Raw genomic sequence first — 17,642 nt, forward strand, 5'->3', positions numbered from 1 at the left:
TATTTAAGTTATTTGGATTTTTTAGTTTTATTTTGGTCCTTTAAATTTAATTTTTTAATTTGGGTCCTAAAACGTTCATAGGGTACACCAACTTCAATCAGTCAAAATCTTTAAAATTTTGACATTGCATCAACAAATGCAACGAAGAATTGCTTCCAGTTACATATTTGGTGCAGTTAATTAATAATTATAGGGAAACAGGGAAAACTCATGATTACATAACACAAAATTTTATGTCAATGTTTATTAAGGAAAATGTTCTCGCCTCGACTTCGCCATTGGAGAAATTTTCGCTAGCTTTGTATGACATTATTTTATGGCTTATTTAATTATTTGCTTTTTTTGGATTTTACCATATTCTTTTTGAATAGTGTGTCCTTTTTTTTTTCTTTTTTTTTTTTTTTTTTTTTTTTTTTTAATTTTCCATAATAAAAAGGAATTTACGAACGATTTTTTGTTAAAATTTGAAGTCGCGAATTCATGAAACTGATATTAGAGCTGTGACAAAGATTTGTATTTATTTTATTTTTTTATTTTCATTTGTTTCTTGAACATTGTTTATGTTATCCTGTTTTATATTATCCCTACTTTGTGCTTCATAACAATTCCTAGTATGTTAATTTTGCTTGTGGTTTGTTCTACTTACACACCCGATTTTAAAGTTGTTTTTTTATAGCGTGGAGTTGGGGAAGCAGCTAGTGAAAGCAATCGAGCCAGAATTGCAAGACAACAACCCGGTGCTAACTCACGAAGCGTCTACGAACGGGCTGATAATTTTATTAAAGAGCACTATTGATGCCTGGTATAATTTAGTGTTGTACTGTTTGACTATATGCATATCTTTTATTTGTGTTCATTTTTAATTCGAGTTTTATGTTGACTCGCGAATGTGATTCTTTTAAATTTCTGTGTTGTGATATACATACTTGTAATGTTTGAACGAAGTTAATTGTATATAAAAATTTTTAATATAAAAATTATTAATGATGACTATTTATTTTCTATTTTTTTACAAACGTTATCTATGAGTTAAAGAGACGCACTAGATGGTAACTTAACAGGATTCTATGAATTCTTTTGTAAATTGTGCTCGGTGCTCCTTTATTATTTTTTTTTTGGGGGGGGGTGGTAACTTTAACATAGTTTTGAGTTATTTCTTATAGTTAGTAATATAAATATTTGAGGGCTTTTTTCTGCAATATTCTCGACTATTTTTTTTAACTGCAATGAGCTATGGTGTCTTAACGCTTAAGCAGATATAGATAAATTTCATCAATAAAATTTGTAGCTAAGTCCGTGTCTTTGTTGCAAAATTTGTAACATAACAAAGTAACAAAATCTATGGCAACTTTGGGCTAACGTTGGAGTCGATCTGCCAAGACCAGTGAAAATGAACCATATAGCACCATAAGGGTAAAGGTATACTAAAGACATCTATTTCCGGGGATGCTTGAATTATATAGGTTTTGATGAGATTTATGAAGTCCCTAAATTCCAGGTGGGAGGGGGGGAATCTTAAAATCCAGCTTTTCAACTTTCACTCTAGGGCTAATTGATGTGATCGGCCGCTACGAATGCCGGAAGTTACAATTAGAAATGATTAAAGAGGGAGAAAGGGTGAAACTTCGAACTGATTAGGGTTGTAAGCCCTTGTATACTTCCCTCACTCAGGATTTGATTGGCTTCCAAGAGAAACATAACTATTTTGGTTAGAATTCACTATCTTGCCTAAGGCGTGAATATATACTTTCAGGACTGTGGGACTGAACTACTTCTAGTATGAGAAATTACAAGTCTTAAGACCCAAAAAATTTTAGTTCGTTTGTGTTCCTGGGAGAGGGGAGGGTGGATTGTGCTGTTTTTTAGAGATAAATTAAACTGTGTGATTCGTAGTCTTGCTAATGAATGGCTCTACTTTTAGAGAAGACTCAAACTTGCAACAGATTTAATTTCAAAAATGTCTACAAAAAGTAGATGGAACTGATTCTTGTTCTTGTGAAGCAAACACTAAGGTTGATTTTAATTTCATTTGTAGCATTTCAAATCTGTTTCTATCCATCTATGAAAAGGTTCTTGATTTAAGTTCCAAGCTATCTATACTGCTATATCCAGTGATTGTGTTTAAATAGCGACATCTATAACTCTAATCACGTGATATAAGCAATTAATAGATGAGAGGGCGCGGCTCAAATTACCTGAAACAAAAAGAAAATAAAAACCTTGATACCCAAAAAAACCCTAGCAAATGAATTACTGATCTGAGCAGTCTGAATTATCTGAGCAGATTGATGTGAAGTCAGGTTACAGTTAGAGGTCCAAAGGCCCGAGTGAGTGGAGGCGGATGAAAAAAAGAACCTGTGACGGGGGTTTGGCGGTAGTCGGTGGTGGTGTGGTAGTTGGCTTTTGGGTACTGAGAGGTATAAATGACCTCGGGGCAAAATATTTCTTTTTGTGACCTTTCAATCTCGGGGAAAATTTATCTCTCCTTCTGAGCTGAACAGTAAATTTACAATATTTTTACTTCTCTTTGTTCAAAATTTCTATCTGTTTGATTTCCAGAATTGATTTCAGTTTAACTGCATCCTAGGCTCTTCTCCCACTTATGCCTGGATAATAGTCCTAGGTTGGACAATAGAAGCCTACTTATCTCGTTGGTTTACATTATTGTGTGTTCTTTTTTATCTTTATTATTTATCTTTATCTTATTTTATTATTTATCTTTATCTTATTATTCTCTTTATCTTATTTATTATTATTATTTATCTTTAACAGTGCCAATTTGAAAAATGACACAGCAAACTTTAGCATATAGCATAAAGCTACATCTAGAGAAAGGGTTGCGTGGAAGGGGGGGGGGATGAAGTTAAGCTGAAATTTACTTCAGAAATCCACAGTCTAATAAAAATTATATAAAGCCAAGCTGATAAAATGTAAAAAATCTATAAAAAAAATAGTGGTTAAACAAGAAGAAAGAATATTATACGTCGAACCTTAAAATTACAATCAAAAGCAACTCACAGGAAGCATGAAGAAACATGGCAATAGATTGAATATATCACAGTAAATATCAAAATACCTATTCACAATAACTCACAAATACCTAATATAAATCACAATACTTGTAGAAATCTAAAAGACAAGCGCTTACTGAAAACGCAACAAAAATTAGGAGGAGAAAATAAGTAATTTATTGAAAATGATATATTAATATTAAGGTCCAATATAGTCTATCACCTGTCATAAAATCAGTAAATTTTAGTATATAATTTTAGCTAAGTAAGATATTTTTGGTAAAGGTTTAATATTTTTTGTGTTTTTGATTAAAGTAAAGAGCGAATATGAAACCTGAAATAGATAAAAATTGTATGAAACAACTAATGTAACCAAAGATATAAAATTGAAATAGTGAGAAATAAAATTGAAGACAATAAAAGTGATGCAAAAAATAACAAAACAAAGTCCAAATATATTTGGCTTCAGATCTGGAATCCTTTATTGAGGGGTTAGAAAGCCTAGCTTGAACAAAACATGAGAAACAAAGAGAGGACACAAAATAAAAACTTAAATAAGTTTAAAAATTTAATTAATTTGCCAAATAAAATAAGTCACATTTTGAAATCACAATCAGAAGAACCTCACAGAAAGCATGAAGAAACATGACAATGAACTGAATATATCACAATGCCTAATAAAAATTACGATAACTTATCACAATAACTCACCAATACCTAATGTGAACCATAATATTTGTAGAGGTCTAAAAAACAAGCTCTTTACTGAAAACGCAATAAAATATGATTAGGAGGAGAAAATAAGTAACATAACAAAATAATAAAAGTAATTTTAAAAGTTCTAAGTAGTATTTCATCCGTCATAAAAAGAGTAAAATTTCGGTTAAGAAAGATCAGTTTTTGGTAAAGGTCTCGTTTTATTGCGTTTCTTATTGAAGTAAAAAGGGAATATGGAGCCTAAAATTCATTAAAGTTTTATGAAACAATTAATGTAGCTAAAGATGCAAGATTGATTGCATATGTTTAAAATAATCAATTTAGAAATTTTCAAGGTAGTGAAAAATAAAAGACTACTTGATGCAGAAAAAATAACGATAAAAGTCCAAATATTTTGTCTTCAGATCTGGAAGCCTTTATCGAGGGGTTAAAAAGCCTAGCTTAGATAAAATATGAGGGACCAAAGAGAGCACATAAATCCTAACCTAACTAACAATTCCTTAAGAGAAAAAACAATGAAATGAATCTCATATTTAGACAAAACCTGCATAATAACAAACAAAGTAAAATAATTAGAAAATATAAAAAAGGCGTATCAATGAGCAAACTCACACTTAAAAGTATATTTTATTTGGATTTTGTTTTGTCTTTTTGCATAGTATTTGTTCTCCCATTGTTAAGGTTTCAAGTTGTGAAGCCAAAATATTTGCACTTTTATTATTAATTTTAGTATTTCTACTGCTGCTTTCTTGGAATCTGTGTATGAAAAAGTTACTTCAGAATTATCTGCATATTCTAGCAATTATTTTGTCTATGGAAAGATTTTATTTTCATAGCTGGATAATATATCAGAGATTAAAGGTTGAATATTGAAGGCAAAAACTTTATTATATCATTATATTTATTACGTTGTGTCCATCAATTGCGAAAAGAAACGTTTGGTGCTTTGAAACGTCTACTAAATTTATTAGAAAGTGTTGAGTACTCTTTGATAGTACACTTCCCTTTTTTATATTTTAGAACAAGAAAGGTGACATTCCATTGGTCTTATTTTTACTTGGTTCATTGGTTATATTCATTGGTTAATTCATTTATTCATTGGTTATTCATCGGTTGAACATTTTTTCATTGGTTATGTTTACTCGTCATCAGCCAGTATAATTTTTAAGAATACGTCTTATAGCCTAGCTCCACATTCCATTGGTCTTATTTTTACTTTGTTCATTGGTTATATTCATTGGTTAATTCATTTATTCATTGGTAGAACATTTTTTCATTGGTTATGTTTACTCGTCACCAGCCAGTATAATTTTTAAGAATACGTCATATAGCCTACCTCCACATTCCATTGGTCTTATTTTTACTTGGTTCATTGGTTATATTCATTGGTTAATTCATTTATTCATTGGTTATTCATCGGTAGAACATTTTTTCATTGGTTATGTTTACTCGTCACCAGCCAGTATAATTTTTAAGAATACGTCTTATAGCCCAGCTCCACATTCCATTGGTCTTATTTTTACTTGGTTCATTGGTTATATTCATTGGTTAATTCATTTATTTATTGGTAGAACTTATTTATTGGTTACTCATTGGTAGAACATTTTTTCATTGGTTATGTTTACTCGTCATCAGCCAGTATAATTTTTAATAATACGTCTCATAGCCCAGCTTCACTTTTTATTGGTTTTTCCTTTTTGGCTCCTGAAACATGCCTTGTCACAAAAAAGACAACCCTAAGCCTTTTGCGCAAGATCAGAAAATTTATTAAGCTTTACCTTTATTACAACATTTCATGGATAGGTTGAAAAGGTTGAAAAGCAAAACATTGAAAAGCAAAGCTGGTGAAAGGGAGATTTAAACGAAAAAGGGGAAACAACAGATATAAGAATCTTAGAAATAGTCAATATCTTGAAAAAAACCGGTTATATTTCATATATATATATATATATATATATATATATATATATATATATGGGAGTTTTTGAATTTTTATGGACAAAAAGTGTGGTGGATTGAAATAACTACGTTCCTTATTATTTCGCTTATTTATTTCGCTTCGTAATTGGTGGATAAAATCTATCCTTTGGGGTTCAAGAACAAACTAAGTATTCAAAACTTATCAAGGATAAGTTTAACATTAAATAATTTTTCACAATTGAAACCAGATGAAACAGCCGTTCTCTTAGCTTAATTTAAAATTAAAGAAAGAACGAATCTGGAGTAACCTCTTCACACGAATTGAGCGCTATGTGGTATTCATTGGTAAAATCCACTGACCAAACAAATAAATGTCTTGTAAGTTTGGATTGTATTCTATACATCTGGCTTCGCGAAAAAGTTCGTTGTGTGTTTGAACGCTTCGCATATATATGTTTTAAAAAAAAATTTTGGCTATTCACCAGTTTCGGAATTCAATCAAAAACATGGTTCAACGTAGCAACCCTGACAAAAACGTGAGACAGCTTAGCCGTAATAAAAAGCCATAATAAAAAGCCATAATAAAAAGCTTCATAATAAATTATGAAGCTTCTAAAAGCTTCATGATTTAAAACAAGCAAAAGAAAAATCTAAGAAAGGAGCTTTTCGGGCATAAATAGAACTCAGATGGATCTAGGGGCCGATGTTTATTTTCGTGTTCTTAATACCTTTGACAGAAATTTGATAGTGATCATGGTATCATTAAATGCAAAAATATTTTAATAATAAAAAACTGGATAATTCATGCATAATAATTAGACTAATAAAAAATGCTATAATGTAAAAAAGTGAATTCAGTTTTTTGACAACGCATACTTTGTAAGCTCCCACTTCTCATTAAGGTTATCAGATAAGGTTATTTTTTATTAGTTAAAAAAACAAGTTTTTTTAACTGAAAGTAAGGAGCGGCATTTAAACTTAAAACAATCAGAAATTACTCTGTATATGAAAGGAGCTTTTCCTTCCTCAACGTCTCGCCCTTTACGCTAAAGTTTGACTCTTTCTCACTACTCTACTTTTTAAAACAGTAAAAAACTTTAGCGTAAAGAGCGAGGCGTTGGGGGGGAAGCCCCTTTCATGTACAGAGTAATTTCTGTTCGTTTTAAGTTTAAATGTCGCTCCTTACTTTCAGTTAAAAAAAAACACTGTTTTTTTTATTTAAATTCATTTAAGATTCGACGAGAAATAAAATTTGAGCTGCAGAAGTTTTCTGTTTTGTTTTGCTGTATTGTTTTCAGGTTTTTCAATGAAAATACAAGAACCAAGAAAAGTATTCTTAGACATTTTGAGTGGAGAAAATATCTAGCAAGCAAACTTTTACTCTAACCACTTCCCCTCCCCTGTCAAAAAAAATAATGGCGCTACTACCCATACCTTTGTCTGTAAGTCATTCAAGCTATAAAAATATATTAGTTTTTTGCCATTGGAATTGACCAAATTAAAGAAGATCTTTCTTCTAAAATCATAAATTTCAAGCATTGTGTTTGGTAGGGACTTTAATAAGGGGGTATGGAGAGGCTATGAAGCCATAAAAACTGTAATTAAACAACTAATAAAAACTTTGACTAATAAAAAAATGCTATAATGTAAAAGAGTGACTTTTATGAATTAGTTTGACTAATTAGTCAAATTGACTAGTCAAACCAATAGTTTGACTAATTAATTAGTCAAATTTGACTATCAATTTGACTAGCTTTTATATTTTTCAGTTTGACTTTTGAAGCTTCTGATTAAGGTTATCTTCAATCACTATTATATTGAAAAAAAAGTTCCTGAAATTTTTTTCAATTTTTTTAGTCGAATTCTAAAACAATTATATGAACCAATCCTGACTTATTTGACCAATTATTTGGACCAACCTGTCTTAAACCAATCGACGAACCAAAACAGATAAATCCAAATACAGACCATGATTTTTTTTTCCAATCAAGAATGTTTTTATGAAACCGGTAAAGCTACTTGCAAATCCCTTGTTCAATTTGACATCCCTTTACAAAAACAAGATTTGAAGGAAAGTCAGGTCAAGCCCTAGGAATGACGCATGGACGGATAGTAGATAAGACATATCTATTAACAAATGAACTAATATCATTTTCATACAATCCTAATAGGAGGGAGTTGACGCCAGAATTGCCTCTCACTCAATTTGACTATGTCTTGGCTTTTTCTACAATTACCCATGAATTGATGCCCACAACTGTTCCCTTTTAATTCAAATTATACCCGGTAGTTTCCTATTTTCTGTAATACTAGTCTCAGACGAATGTTCACTAGACCAGTATCTGCTACTTCATAGCAAATTAATTATCATTTAATTACCAAATATAAGTACAAATCAACAGGAATGTACTCGGAGAGATGATTTGAGCCCCAACCGCTCGCGCCCCACACAAAAAATCCTAAATTTCTAGGGACTCCTTACTCAGAAGAACAAATTATTTTTTTCTATTGACCCGCACCAACAAAAATTAATATAAAAAACGGGGTGCATGCGTCAGTAAAATATTTCTCTAGACACCACATTAGTAAAACATTTATATAACAACAATTGCAAATCAACATATAGACAACTTACGTCCTTCGCCTTTTCCAGAAACCAAGCTTTTGCGGAATTGGCATTGGTGATAGTTTCTTGAGTGGTGAAGGTCTTAGATGCAATGATAAAAAGAGTAGTTTCCGGGTTAACTTTAGCCAGGGTCGTTGCCAAATGAGTGCCGTCAATATTTGATACAAAATGGACCTGGGGACCAACAGCATATGCTTTAAGTGCTTCCGTTACCATTAAGGGACCCTAAAAAAGAAAAAATAGAAATTTTATGCATGGAAGCATTGTTTTTCAAAATAAAATAAATAAATATAAATGAAATATGCATTGAAGCATTCTTCTCCGAAATATGGATCCTAAATTGAATCACAAGAATCTAAAAAAAAATGGGAAGATTTGAGTCGTTCTAAACACTTTTTACTAAATTTCCGTATTATGGCAATCTACCAAAGACATTTGGTTTTCTTAAGTACCACGTTAAGGGGATTCTTTATCCTAAAATCATGTTGAGATTCTTAGTGTCGGCTGACAGTCTATGACAAAGGCCCACTAACAAATGTTCTCTGCACTACAGTGAACTTCCGAAGAGACGTAAAAAAATTAACAGGGGATCTTAAATATCTCAAACAGTTCAAAAAGTTAACGAAACGATAATTTAAAACAAGGAAAACGCGTTTGTTTAAGTTTGGTTTGACCTGCTTTCATTTTTTTAACCTTAGGTTCACACACAAGAAGTTGCTGTGATAGGCAATTTCGTCAATCGTGGGAATTGGCAATTTTCATTGCCTTGTTGTTCACACATATTCCAGGACTTTTAGCTCAAAAAAGGGTCGAACCCGGATAAAATTGCAATATAAACGAAAATCGTGCAAAAATAATCAAAAAAAATTCTGCACAACATACTAAAAGTCCCCATAAATCCAAGTGGGGCGAGTACCCGAAAAACAGGGGAAAAGGGGGAAATTGGGAAAACTGCCGAACATGCCCAGAAAGTAGTTCAAAGTGAGTTTTCTGGGGCTTTCCCATACGCTGATCACGGAAATGACATTTAAAATCAGTATAGAATAAAAGTACAACGGAAAACGGGGGGAAAAAGAGGGGAAATATGTAAAAATACAGGGTAGGGTTAGAAAGCACTTTTAAATATGTTTTCTGGGGTTTTTCTATCTGCTGATCCCGAAACTGACATCTAAAGTGAAATAAAGAACATGAGCCCCACCATAACGGGAGAAAAGAGGGGAAGAAAAGGGACAATTGAAGTCAGGGGTAGAAATCAGTTTGAAAGGTGTTTTTTGGGGGTTCTCCTATCTGCTGATCACGAAACTGACACCTAAATGGAAAAAAACGAGAACCATGAAAACCAAACAAAACAGGAGGGAATAACGGAAAAGGGGAAGGAAGGCCTTGCTCCTGATCCAGCTGCTAATGGCTAATAAGTAGGCCTATGGACAAAGTGACTCGCTTAAGTATCAAACTTTTACTTTCTTGAATCACAGACATTTCTTACAACGATTTGAATTACTAAACATAAAGAAAATAACCACTTGGCAATGATCACAGTATAAAAATATAGCTATTATAGGTAAAATTTGCACTTTCGAAGGCAATATCGTTGAATAAAAAACTGTACTAGCGAAAGCAATATGGAAAGAAGCAAAAATGGGCTCAATTCACCACGTGCCAGTGTCAGATCATGTTACTGTAGTTGTCGGAGGTTGGCTGCTTCAGCAAGTACCTTGTCTTGCTGATGTACCTATTAACAAATTAACTAACCTCCTTTTTATACAATCCTAATAAGGGGGGGGATTTTATGCCAGGCTTTTTTTCTCATTCAATGAACTATCTGTCTTGGCTTTTTCTACAATTAACCATGATTTGATGCCCATAACTATTCCATTTTAATTCAAAAATCAACGGGTCGATTGAAAAGGACCAAATCATCTTTACACATATATTCTGTTTTGTTTGTCCCTGATTTAGAAAAAGGCTCGATTGAATAGGACCAAATCGTCTTTACACATATATCCTGTTTTGTTTATCCCTGATTTAGAAAAAGGGTCGATTGAAAAGGACCAAACCTTGTTTTTCGACGTGCTCTGAGATTTAAATAGCTGTGTCTTTTAATGACCTTGTTCATGTGTTTAATTTTTTCCTTCGGTCCAAAGTTTTTTTATTATTTTCTCTATAAGTGGATTTACAATCAATTATTATTGCTATTATTATCAAGTTTCTGGTCGTCTTAAATGTACTTGAATATAATCTTTTCTGTTATTGAAGAAATTCTTGATATTCAATTCAAGCTAGCTAAAAGGTAACTTGATCAACTAACCCGAAAGTTTGACCCTTCACACCAATCGGCAGTGATATTTAAAAGGACTACATGTGCTATGATTATGATGAATTGATATGCTATGATGATATGCTATGATGAATTTTTAGGAGAGTCAAAAAACAGAAAATTTTTGTCGACTGTAATCCCTCTGAAGGACGAGACTAATGGAGATAAAGGGATACAAACAGACTAAGGGAGATGAGAGGACTAATGGAGATAAAGGGGTATAAAGAGACTAAGAGTGATGAATGGACTAATGGAGATAAAGGGAGATAAAGATAAATGGATATTCTAAACCAACGTTTTATGGTCTTTTCACAGATATACATTAAATTCAAGTATTCCGAGCGAATTCCAAACAACTTCATTTTATGACGTATATCTCCTTTTTTCGTGCCAAAAAAGGAAAAAAGTATTCTAAGCAAATTGAAAATTAATCCATTTATGGCGTGTCTTCTTGTTCCTTGACAAAAAAAGGAAACCTATTTCAGGTCCCTACGTTATTCCTTCTCTTTTGTCAAAATTGGCGCATGTATATTTCTGTCTTCATAACTGCACAAGATAGAGAAATTCTGACTCCACTATTCGATTCCTCCTGATGAGTTTACCCACAACATATACTTAACTAATTTTCGACCAAAAACCGCATATGTCATCCTTTTAATTATTACAGCCGCAGTTAGGTACACACCTTTCACGTTTGCTACCATGATGTTACCTATCCATCACTTGGGCCACTCACAATACTTCGACCCTCTCGTACTACTAATTCCATTTCAGAACTACTTTCTACTTTTTACCTTGTTCGTAAAAGCTCTGGAGATGTTGCCAACCCCTCATTCATTCAATTTTTTCGTATGATTTTGAAGGCTAATTTTTAAAAGAACTGTTTGTTCAATGTATATGTTATGTGAATGTCCCGAAATTGATGAATGCCGACATTCACATGTGAATGTCCGAAATATTTTTTTGGCTCCTTGGATTTAGTCAGAGTTGCCAGGCAACTTTTTTTTTAGCTTAATACAAGGTTTGATGATGACAGATTAGGTTAGATTAGGTTTGGTTAGGCTAACATATTTTTAACTTATTTCTGATATTTATAGCCAAATTTAACCTAAACCAACATAAACTAGTATAATCTTACTTAAGTTTTACCATCATAGCTTGCATAAGACTGAAAAAGCTTATTCACAAAGCTAATTGAATCGAAGCAGAGAAAAAGGGATTTCGGACATTCACCAGTGAATGTCGACATTAACCAGATTTCGGAAATTCATGGTATATACACCATAAATAATATACATCCTGTGTTCGGAAGCTTTTACATCAAAACTATTAGTTCCGAAGCGTTCAAATTATTCATTAATACTTTCTTTACACTGACTTTTAATTTCTTCCAAGCAGGTGTGCAAGAATATTTTTTTGGACTACTCTTTCCTGAACTTGAAATCTGAATATCTCTATCTCCAGAAAATACATATGGCACCTAATATATTTAAACCGTTGCATAAAAAAACATATTTTTTAAACTTAATTGTTTAAGGCATAGTGGAAAGACTCCTTAGCTATTATTACATACACTATTGCATTCATCTTAAACTCCAATACTAAGATACAAATAAATTAGATAATGAATTTATACTGTTTAGTTACTTTAACGTTAATTGCTTGCATCGTTAAAACTATTTATAAAAAAAAATCTGTTTTGGTTAACAATAGATTTTCTCAGCAACACACGTATATTCTGTCATCATCGATACCAGGATCTGTACAAATTCAAAAGGTATTAAGTGACACTTGTGATTAAACTGAATATGCAGCACCCTCGTTGAGCTAAACCAAATTCATTGGTTGGTTCAGTGGCATAAATCGATAAGAGGTGGGGGAGGGGCTTCCCACAGCGTCTTTGTCCCATTTTGTTCTATATTCAATTTTGACTATTAGAAGATTCAAAAAAAAAAAAATAATATTAGCTCTCCCTTTACACTTTCGTGAATTAGCACCCCTAAGCCCCGTACCAAATTAAAGGTAGTTTTTTTTTAGATTTAAACTTAAATCACTAAAGTAGATACATTTTTCTTTAATCTTCTTGACTACAAAATAGGGCAGGTTAGAGAGCAGAGAATCAGCCCAGAGAAACACTTCACAGTAGCGTATTCATTGCGGTGTTTGGCAAGTCTTATGTTCAGATCAATAGGTGTAAAGCAAAACTAAAATGTGAAAAATATATATAAGATGATTTACTTATTTAATTTATTAAGCGTAAAGACTTCAGCGTAGCTTTTAACGGTACTTTACTAGCATGCTTAAGGGCAGGGGAAGGATTATGTGAATGCTGGATAAAACACGTAACAATGCAAAAAAAAAATATATGGAAACGATAGTCCAGAAATATATTCTTAAATGCTTTATTTTTGTTGATCGTGACAAACATATCGTCATTTGATATGAAGCATATTTTTATCAGAATTAGTTTTTGAAATAAATATACACATTCAATAGCATCGATATAAAAAACAGCACTCAATATAAAAAAGAGTAAAGGATACGGCCCATGACCTTCAAAGTCCAAACTCGCAGTACTGATCTACGTTTCAAGGCCTTTCAGCCAAGAAGTGAAGTGGAGGGCTGGGCCAGCCATACTCCGACCGAGCTTATTGCACACTACTGACCCCCGTCCCAAACCAAATAGACTGCCACACCAGAAATTGAGCTCCACCCCTCGGACAAAGGAGCAGTCAATATGAATTGTTATTGATAATGCAACATACTTCAAGAGATCTAAGATGGTATAACCATAAAAACATTAATACAAATTGTAAAAATATATAATACATTTTGTGATCCTGTTTGGCGGTCCCCACACCTCGCTGTTATCCCTTATGAGACTTGACTAAAGAATCTGTCTTACCAAGACACAATAATTCCACTAAGTCTACATACAGAAACCTGAACATAGATGTATTCCAGTTCCAGTCAAGAATATGACTTTACGGTACAAAAGGTCTGAAATTGGATTTCCCAATATTGATTTAAAAAGGAATTGTTTTTTTTTGTAGGCTAAGAAAGAATATAAAGAAATAAGAATTTGATGGCAAGTCAAGGCTTGACCTTGAAGGGTGAAAAGGGTCAAAATTCCGATTTATTAGGGTATAGGAGGAGTGTGCGTAGCTGTTGGCCTCAAATGTCTTGGTGTTACAGTGAGTGGTAAATAGTATCTGCAGGTTCGATAAATCAATAACCAAAAGATCCCGACTCCACCTCAAGTCATATAACTAATATTTGTAAACACCACTTACCAGGTCTGATCCTCCAATTCCGACATTAACAAGATCAGTTATTCGTTTTGATGTGTAGCCAACCCATTGGCCATGAATAACTTGGTTTGAAAACTCCTTCATTTGATAACATCTTTCCCGTCAATATGAATTGGGCTGTTCGAACGGTTTGTAAGAGCTACATGAAGAAACTGCCCTATCTTCAGTGAAGTTTATCTTATCACCTCTAAACATCGCATCATGGCACCTTTCGATATCCCTGGCATGGGCCTGGAATAATTTTATTTGTAAACTTTCTAAATTTCTTTAAACTTTCTAAAATACTAAGAGTAAACTTCGAGAAACTACTTGAAAAACTAACTTTCTAAACTAAGTTAACTTCCGAAACTAAAAACAGATTGGATCTATAGGGCATATTTTTCTTAAACTTTCACCATTCTAAAGCTATCAATGATCAGCTCACTCACATTACCTGAAGGAGAAAACACTTAGGACAGAGTTTCCTCAGCTTTGAAGCAGCTTTAGTTCTGTTCTGCACTACTTATCCAACTGAAACTATCTCCTAGAGATTTATTCCTTCGATGCCATCTGTTGATTCCTTCAAGTAAAGATTCAGCAGACGTTTAAATCACAAAGGACTAGCAACCTACTGAGCACCCCATTAAAGGTGTGGTTCAGGAAAATGTTATAATAGTAATAAAAAAGGTAAAATTTCTTCAAAGCACGATTATGGCAAATAGCCGAAAATTCAGCTTTTCCCTCATTTCAACCGAAAAATGTATAGAATTTAACTTTCACTATCAAAGGTGGTATCAACTTGCACGCGTTAAAACTGGCGGTGGAGAAAAAAAAACACCAACGCCATCAAGCGTTTGGCTTTTCTTTTTTTTTTTTTTTCAGTTTAAAAATAAGGCAAAATTAGTGAAATTTTCATGACCGGTAAAATTCCTGTAGTTGTCAATTCCTGACAACTATTAAGTTGCCAAGTTATAAAAAACTTTCATGTGATTAAGAACTATTCTATTTTCTGGCATTACATCTTTCCCGTCGGTTATAATTGGGCTATTTGAACGATTTCTAAGAGATATGAGGAGAATAGCTCTGTCTTCGGTGAAGCTGATCTTATCACCTCTGAAAGAGATGCTTCAACATTCCTGGTACGGGCCTACGATAATTAAATCAGCTAATGAAGTTTCTAAATTACTCCGAGAAAATACGAAAAAGTAAACTCCGAGTAGCTTTACTCTTAGTGAGTTAAGTATTCAGTTATCATACGAAAGTAAATAAAGTAGATCTATAGGGTCCACAGAGCCGGTTAAAGGGACGATGAGGCAAACTGCCCTGGGCTCTGTGGTTGGGGAGCCACAGTTGGAGGGCTGCCCACTTCGGTCAAATTTGTCACACGGTTCGGCATTTTTTGCTTATATTTGAGTCGGCAGGGACGCTCTAATTAATTTTTCCCCGGGCGCCACCAGCCCTTGGAATGACTCTGAGAATATACAATTTTAAGTTACCAAGGACACCAAAATGAAGATTTTGTTCGCTCCATCATCGGTCTATTCTTACTAGAAAAACAAAATTTTATATAATTTATCTGTTGGTTGTAATGCACATAAAGATTGTTTTGATCCGTAAATCTTCACCATTTTAAATTCTAACAAAAATCAAGGTATCTCAACATTTTGAGGCATCTTTATTTTTTCTTACAATGACGTGGGGTGAAAAATAACACGCATAAGGGGGGCCACCCTCTAATTATTTTTGATTCTTACTTGTGACACCAGAACTTACTATTTTCACTTGAATGAAACTACTTAAGAAAATATTTGAAGGGTGGTTTGATGCAACTAACACCTAGTAAAAAAACAACAACAAAAATCAATAAAATATAAATAAAATAAGATCATGCCATAAAAATATAAAATTGTGTATTTCTGTACTTTTTGTTAAGATTATACTTTTTGTTAAGATGAGGTGTGGTTTTTGTTAAGATTATATTATTTGCAGGATTTTTTAGTTTCTTTTTAGTTTTTTTTTCATTTTTAGTCAAACTGTCTAGATTTACGTTTGCTATTAGCTTTTTTGTGGTACCATTAAGCTTAATAAATTGAAATGTTCTTAGCCACTATATAATTCTTCCTGTTGGTTCATTGAGACAAGATCCTTTTTATCAAACAGTTCGTGGTAACGAACTTTAAGGAGTGACTTGGCTCAATAGTAACCAAAACAATAAAAAATGCAATTGATACCAGTAGATGCATCAAAAGAATTAGATTTTAATGCTGATTTTAAATATATTAAGTTTCATCAAGTTTAGTCTTACCCATCAAAAGTTAAGAGCCTAAGAATCTTCCTTATTTTCAAAAAGAGGGAAACACCCCCCTAAAAGTGTTAGAATCCTAATAGAAATCACACCATCAGATTCAGCGTATCAGAAAACACTACTGTAGAGGTTTCAGGAAGTTTTTGGTACTTTCAAAAGAGCTATTTACTCTAATTAAACCCATTGTGATTTCAAAGGTCATTCTTAAATAATTGGAACAAATTTCGAAGTATAGCGTAAACAGCGAGATATTTACGAGGGGCAAACCCCGTCATATATATATATATATAAATTTCTGTTCGTTTTAGGTTTTAATTTTGCTCCTTACTTTCAGTTGAAAAAACGTGTTTTTTTATTTAATACTTCAAAGGACGGTCAATTGTGAACGACAGAATCTTTCAGCCCCATTTCCCTTCGTTGTAGAATTAGAGTCCACTCTGAAGGCAGGGGCGGATCTAAAGCAAAATCTAGGGAGAGACTCAATGTGACAAGGGCACCAATGAGGAAAATCTTGGAGGAGGGGGCAATCTGACAAAGGTGCCGGTAATTGATCGAATTGACAAATTTATACGAAAAACAAGAGTGAAAAAAGGGAAAGACGGCACCAGATTTTTTTTTTTTGGGGGGGGGGGTTATCTCACCCCCTGAATCTCTCAGTGTATGTAAGGGGGATACGTCTCTTTTCTCTGTTCTTATGGAAAAACGAAAAATTCATGATTGTTTGGTGTTTTTCTTTTGTTTATCAAAAGCAAAATTTTTAAGCACGACTTTTTATGGAGGATGATAGGACGTCCATAGACAAAATTCTCTTACCCTCTCTCTTCAAAAGGTTCCTAAAATTTTTAACTTGATCCCCAGATACAAAGCAAAACATGTTGCCCTAACAAACTCCATAGAATATTAGAACCCTTCTAATGATATCTTCTAACTGTTTATAATGTTTACGATGAGAAAGACTTGCTTGCCTTAAGGCTTCACATATAAATACTGCTTGCCCTTTTTGGTTTTGTAAAATCAATCATTGATAGATTTGGGTGAGGGTAAAGTGGCAGGCTTATCTTTTACGATTGTAGTAAATTTTTCCTTAAAATTTACAATTTATGACGACTAAATTGTATCTAATTTAGTAATTTAGGTCATTCAAATTTTAGTTATCAATCATACCGACGGGAATTTAGTGGACATTACTCGAATTAAAATCCCTTTCCGTGATATTTTTGTTATTTTCATATGAAATTTTGACGACAAATTTGTTTTTTTCTTCTTTGCCAGCGAATTGAGCGATTGATTTATTGTCAAAAAATTTCGTGAAAACATCTGTAGTATCTTCAGTATAGTCAAGTTTTTGTACCCTGGGTGATGCTCTTTTATATCTATACCTAGACCTACAATAGCATTTGCTGGTTTCACAGGCTAAAGCCATTCAAAAGCAAGTTAGTAGCTTATTCCAGCTCTA

General features: G+C 33.0%; 2 protein-coding genes across 2 annotated transcripts in view; one reads left to right on the top strand and one right to left on the bottom strand.

Moving 5' to 3' along the window:
• LOC136038948 (uncharacterized) overlaps window positions 1–17,642 on the top strand; it is a 470,704-nt gene that overhangs the window by 44,941 nt on the left and 408,121 nt on the right. The gene's annotated exons all lie outside the window — the stretch shown is intronic.
• Window positions 1,929–14,127, bottom strand: LOC136038933 (glucose-6-phosphate isomerase-like). The gene is made up of 3 exons (XM_065722442.1): window positions 13,885–14,127; window positions 8,284–8,499; window positions 1,929–2,195 (listed from the first exon to the last, which is right to left on the bottom strand). Exons 1-3 carry the CDS (start codon window positions 13,984–13,986, stop codon window positions 2,187–2,189), a joined length of 327 nt encoding a protein of 108 aa, XP_065578514.1. The 5' UTR covers window positions 13,987–14,127; the 3' UTR covers window positions 1,929–2,186.

Source organism: Artemia franciscana, chromosome 18 (genome assembly GCF_032884065.1).
Source record: "Artemia franciscana chromosome 18, ASM3288406v1, whole genome shotgun sequence".
NCBI classification, from domain to species: domain Eukaryota; kingdom Metazoa; phylum Arthropoda; class Branchiopoda; order Anostraca; family Artemiidae; genus Artemia; species Artemia franciscana.

Bases quoted from the DNA above. Each gene is read 5' to 3' on its own strand.
- LOC136038933 (XM_065722442.1), bottom strand. From the start codon at position 13,986: ATGAAGGAGTTTTCAAACCAAGTTATTCATGGCCAATGGGTTGGCTAC. The intron at 8,500-13,884 runs GTAAGTGGTGTT...TTTCTTTTTTAG, and splicing joins GAATTGGAGGATCAGACCTG to GGTCCCTTAATGGTAACGGA.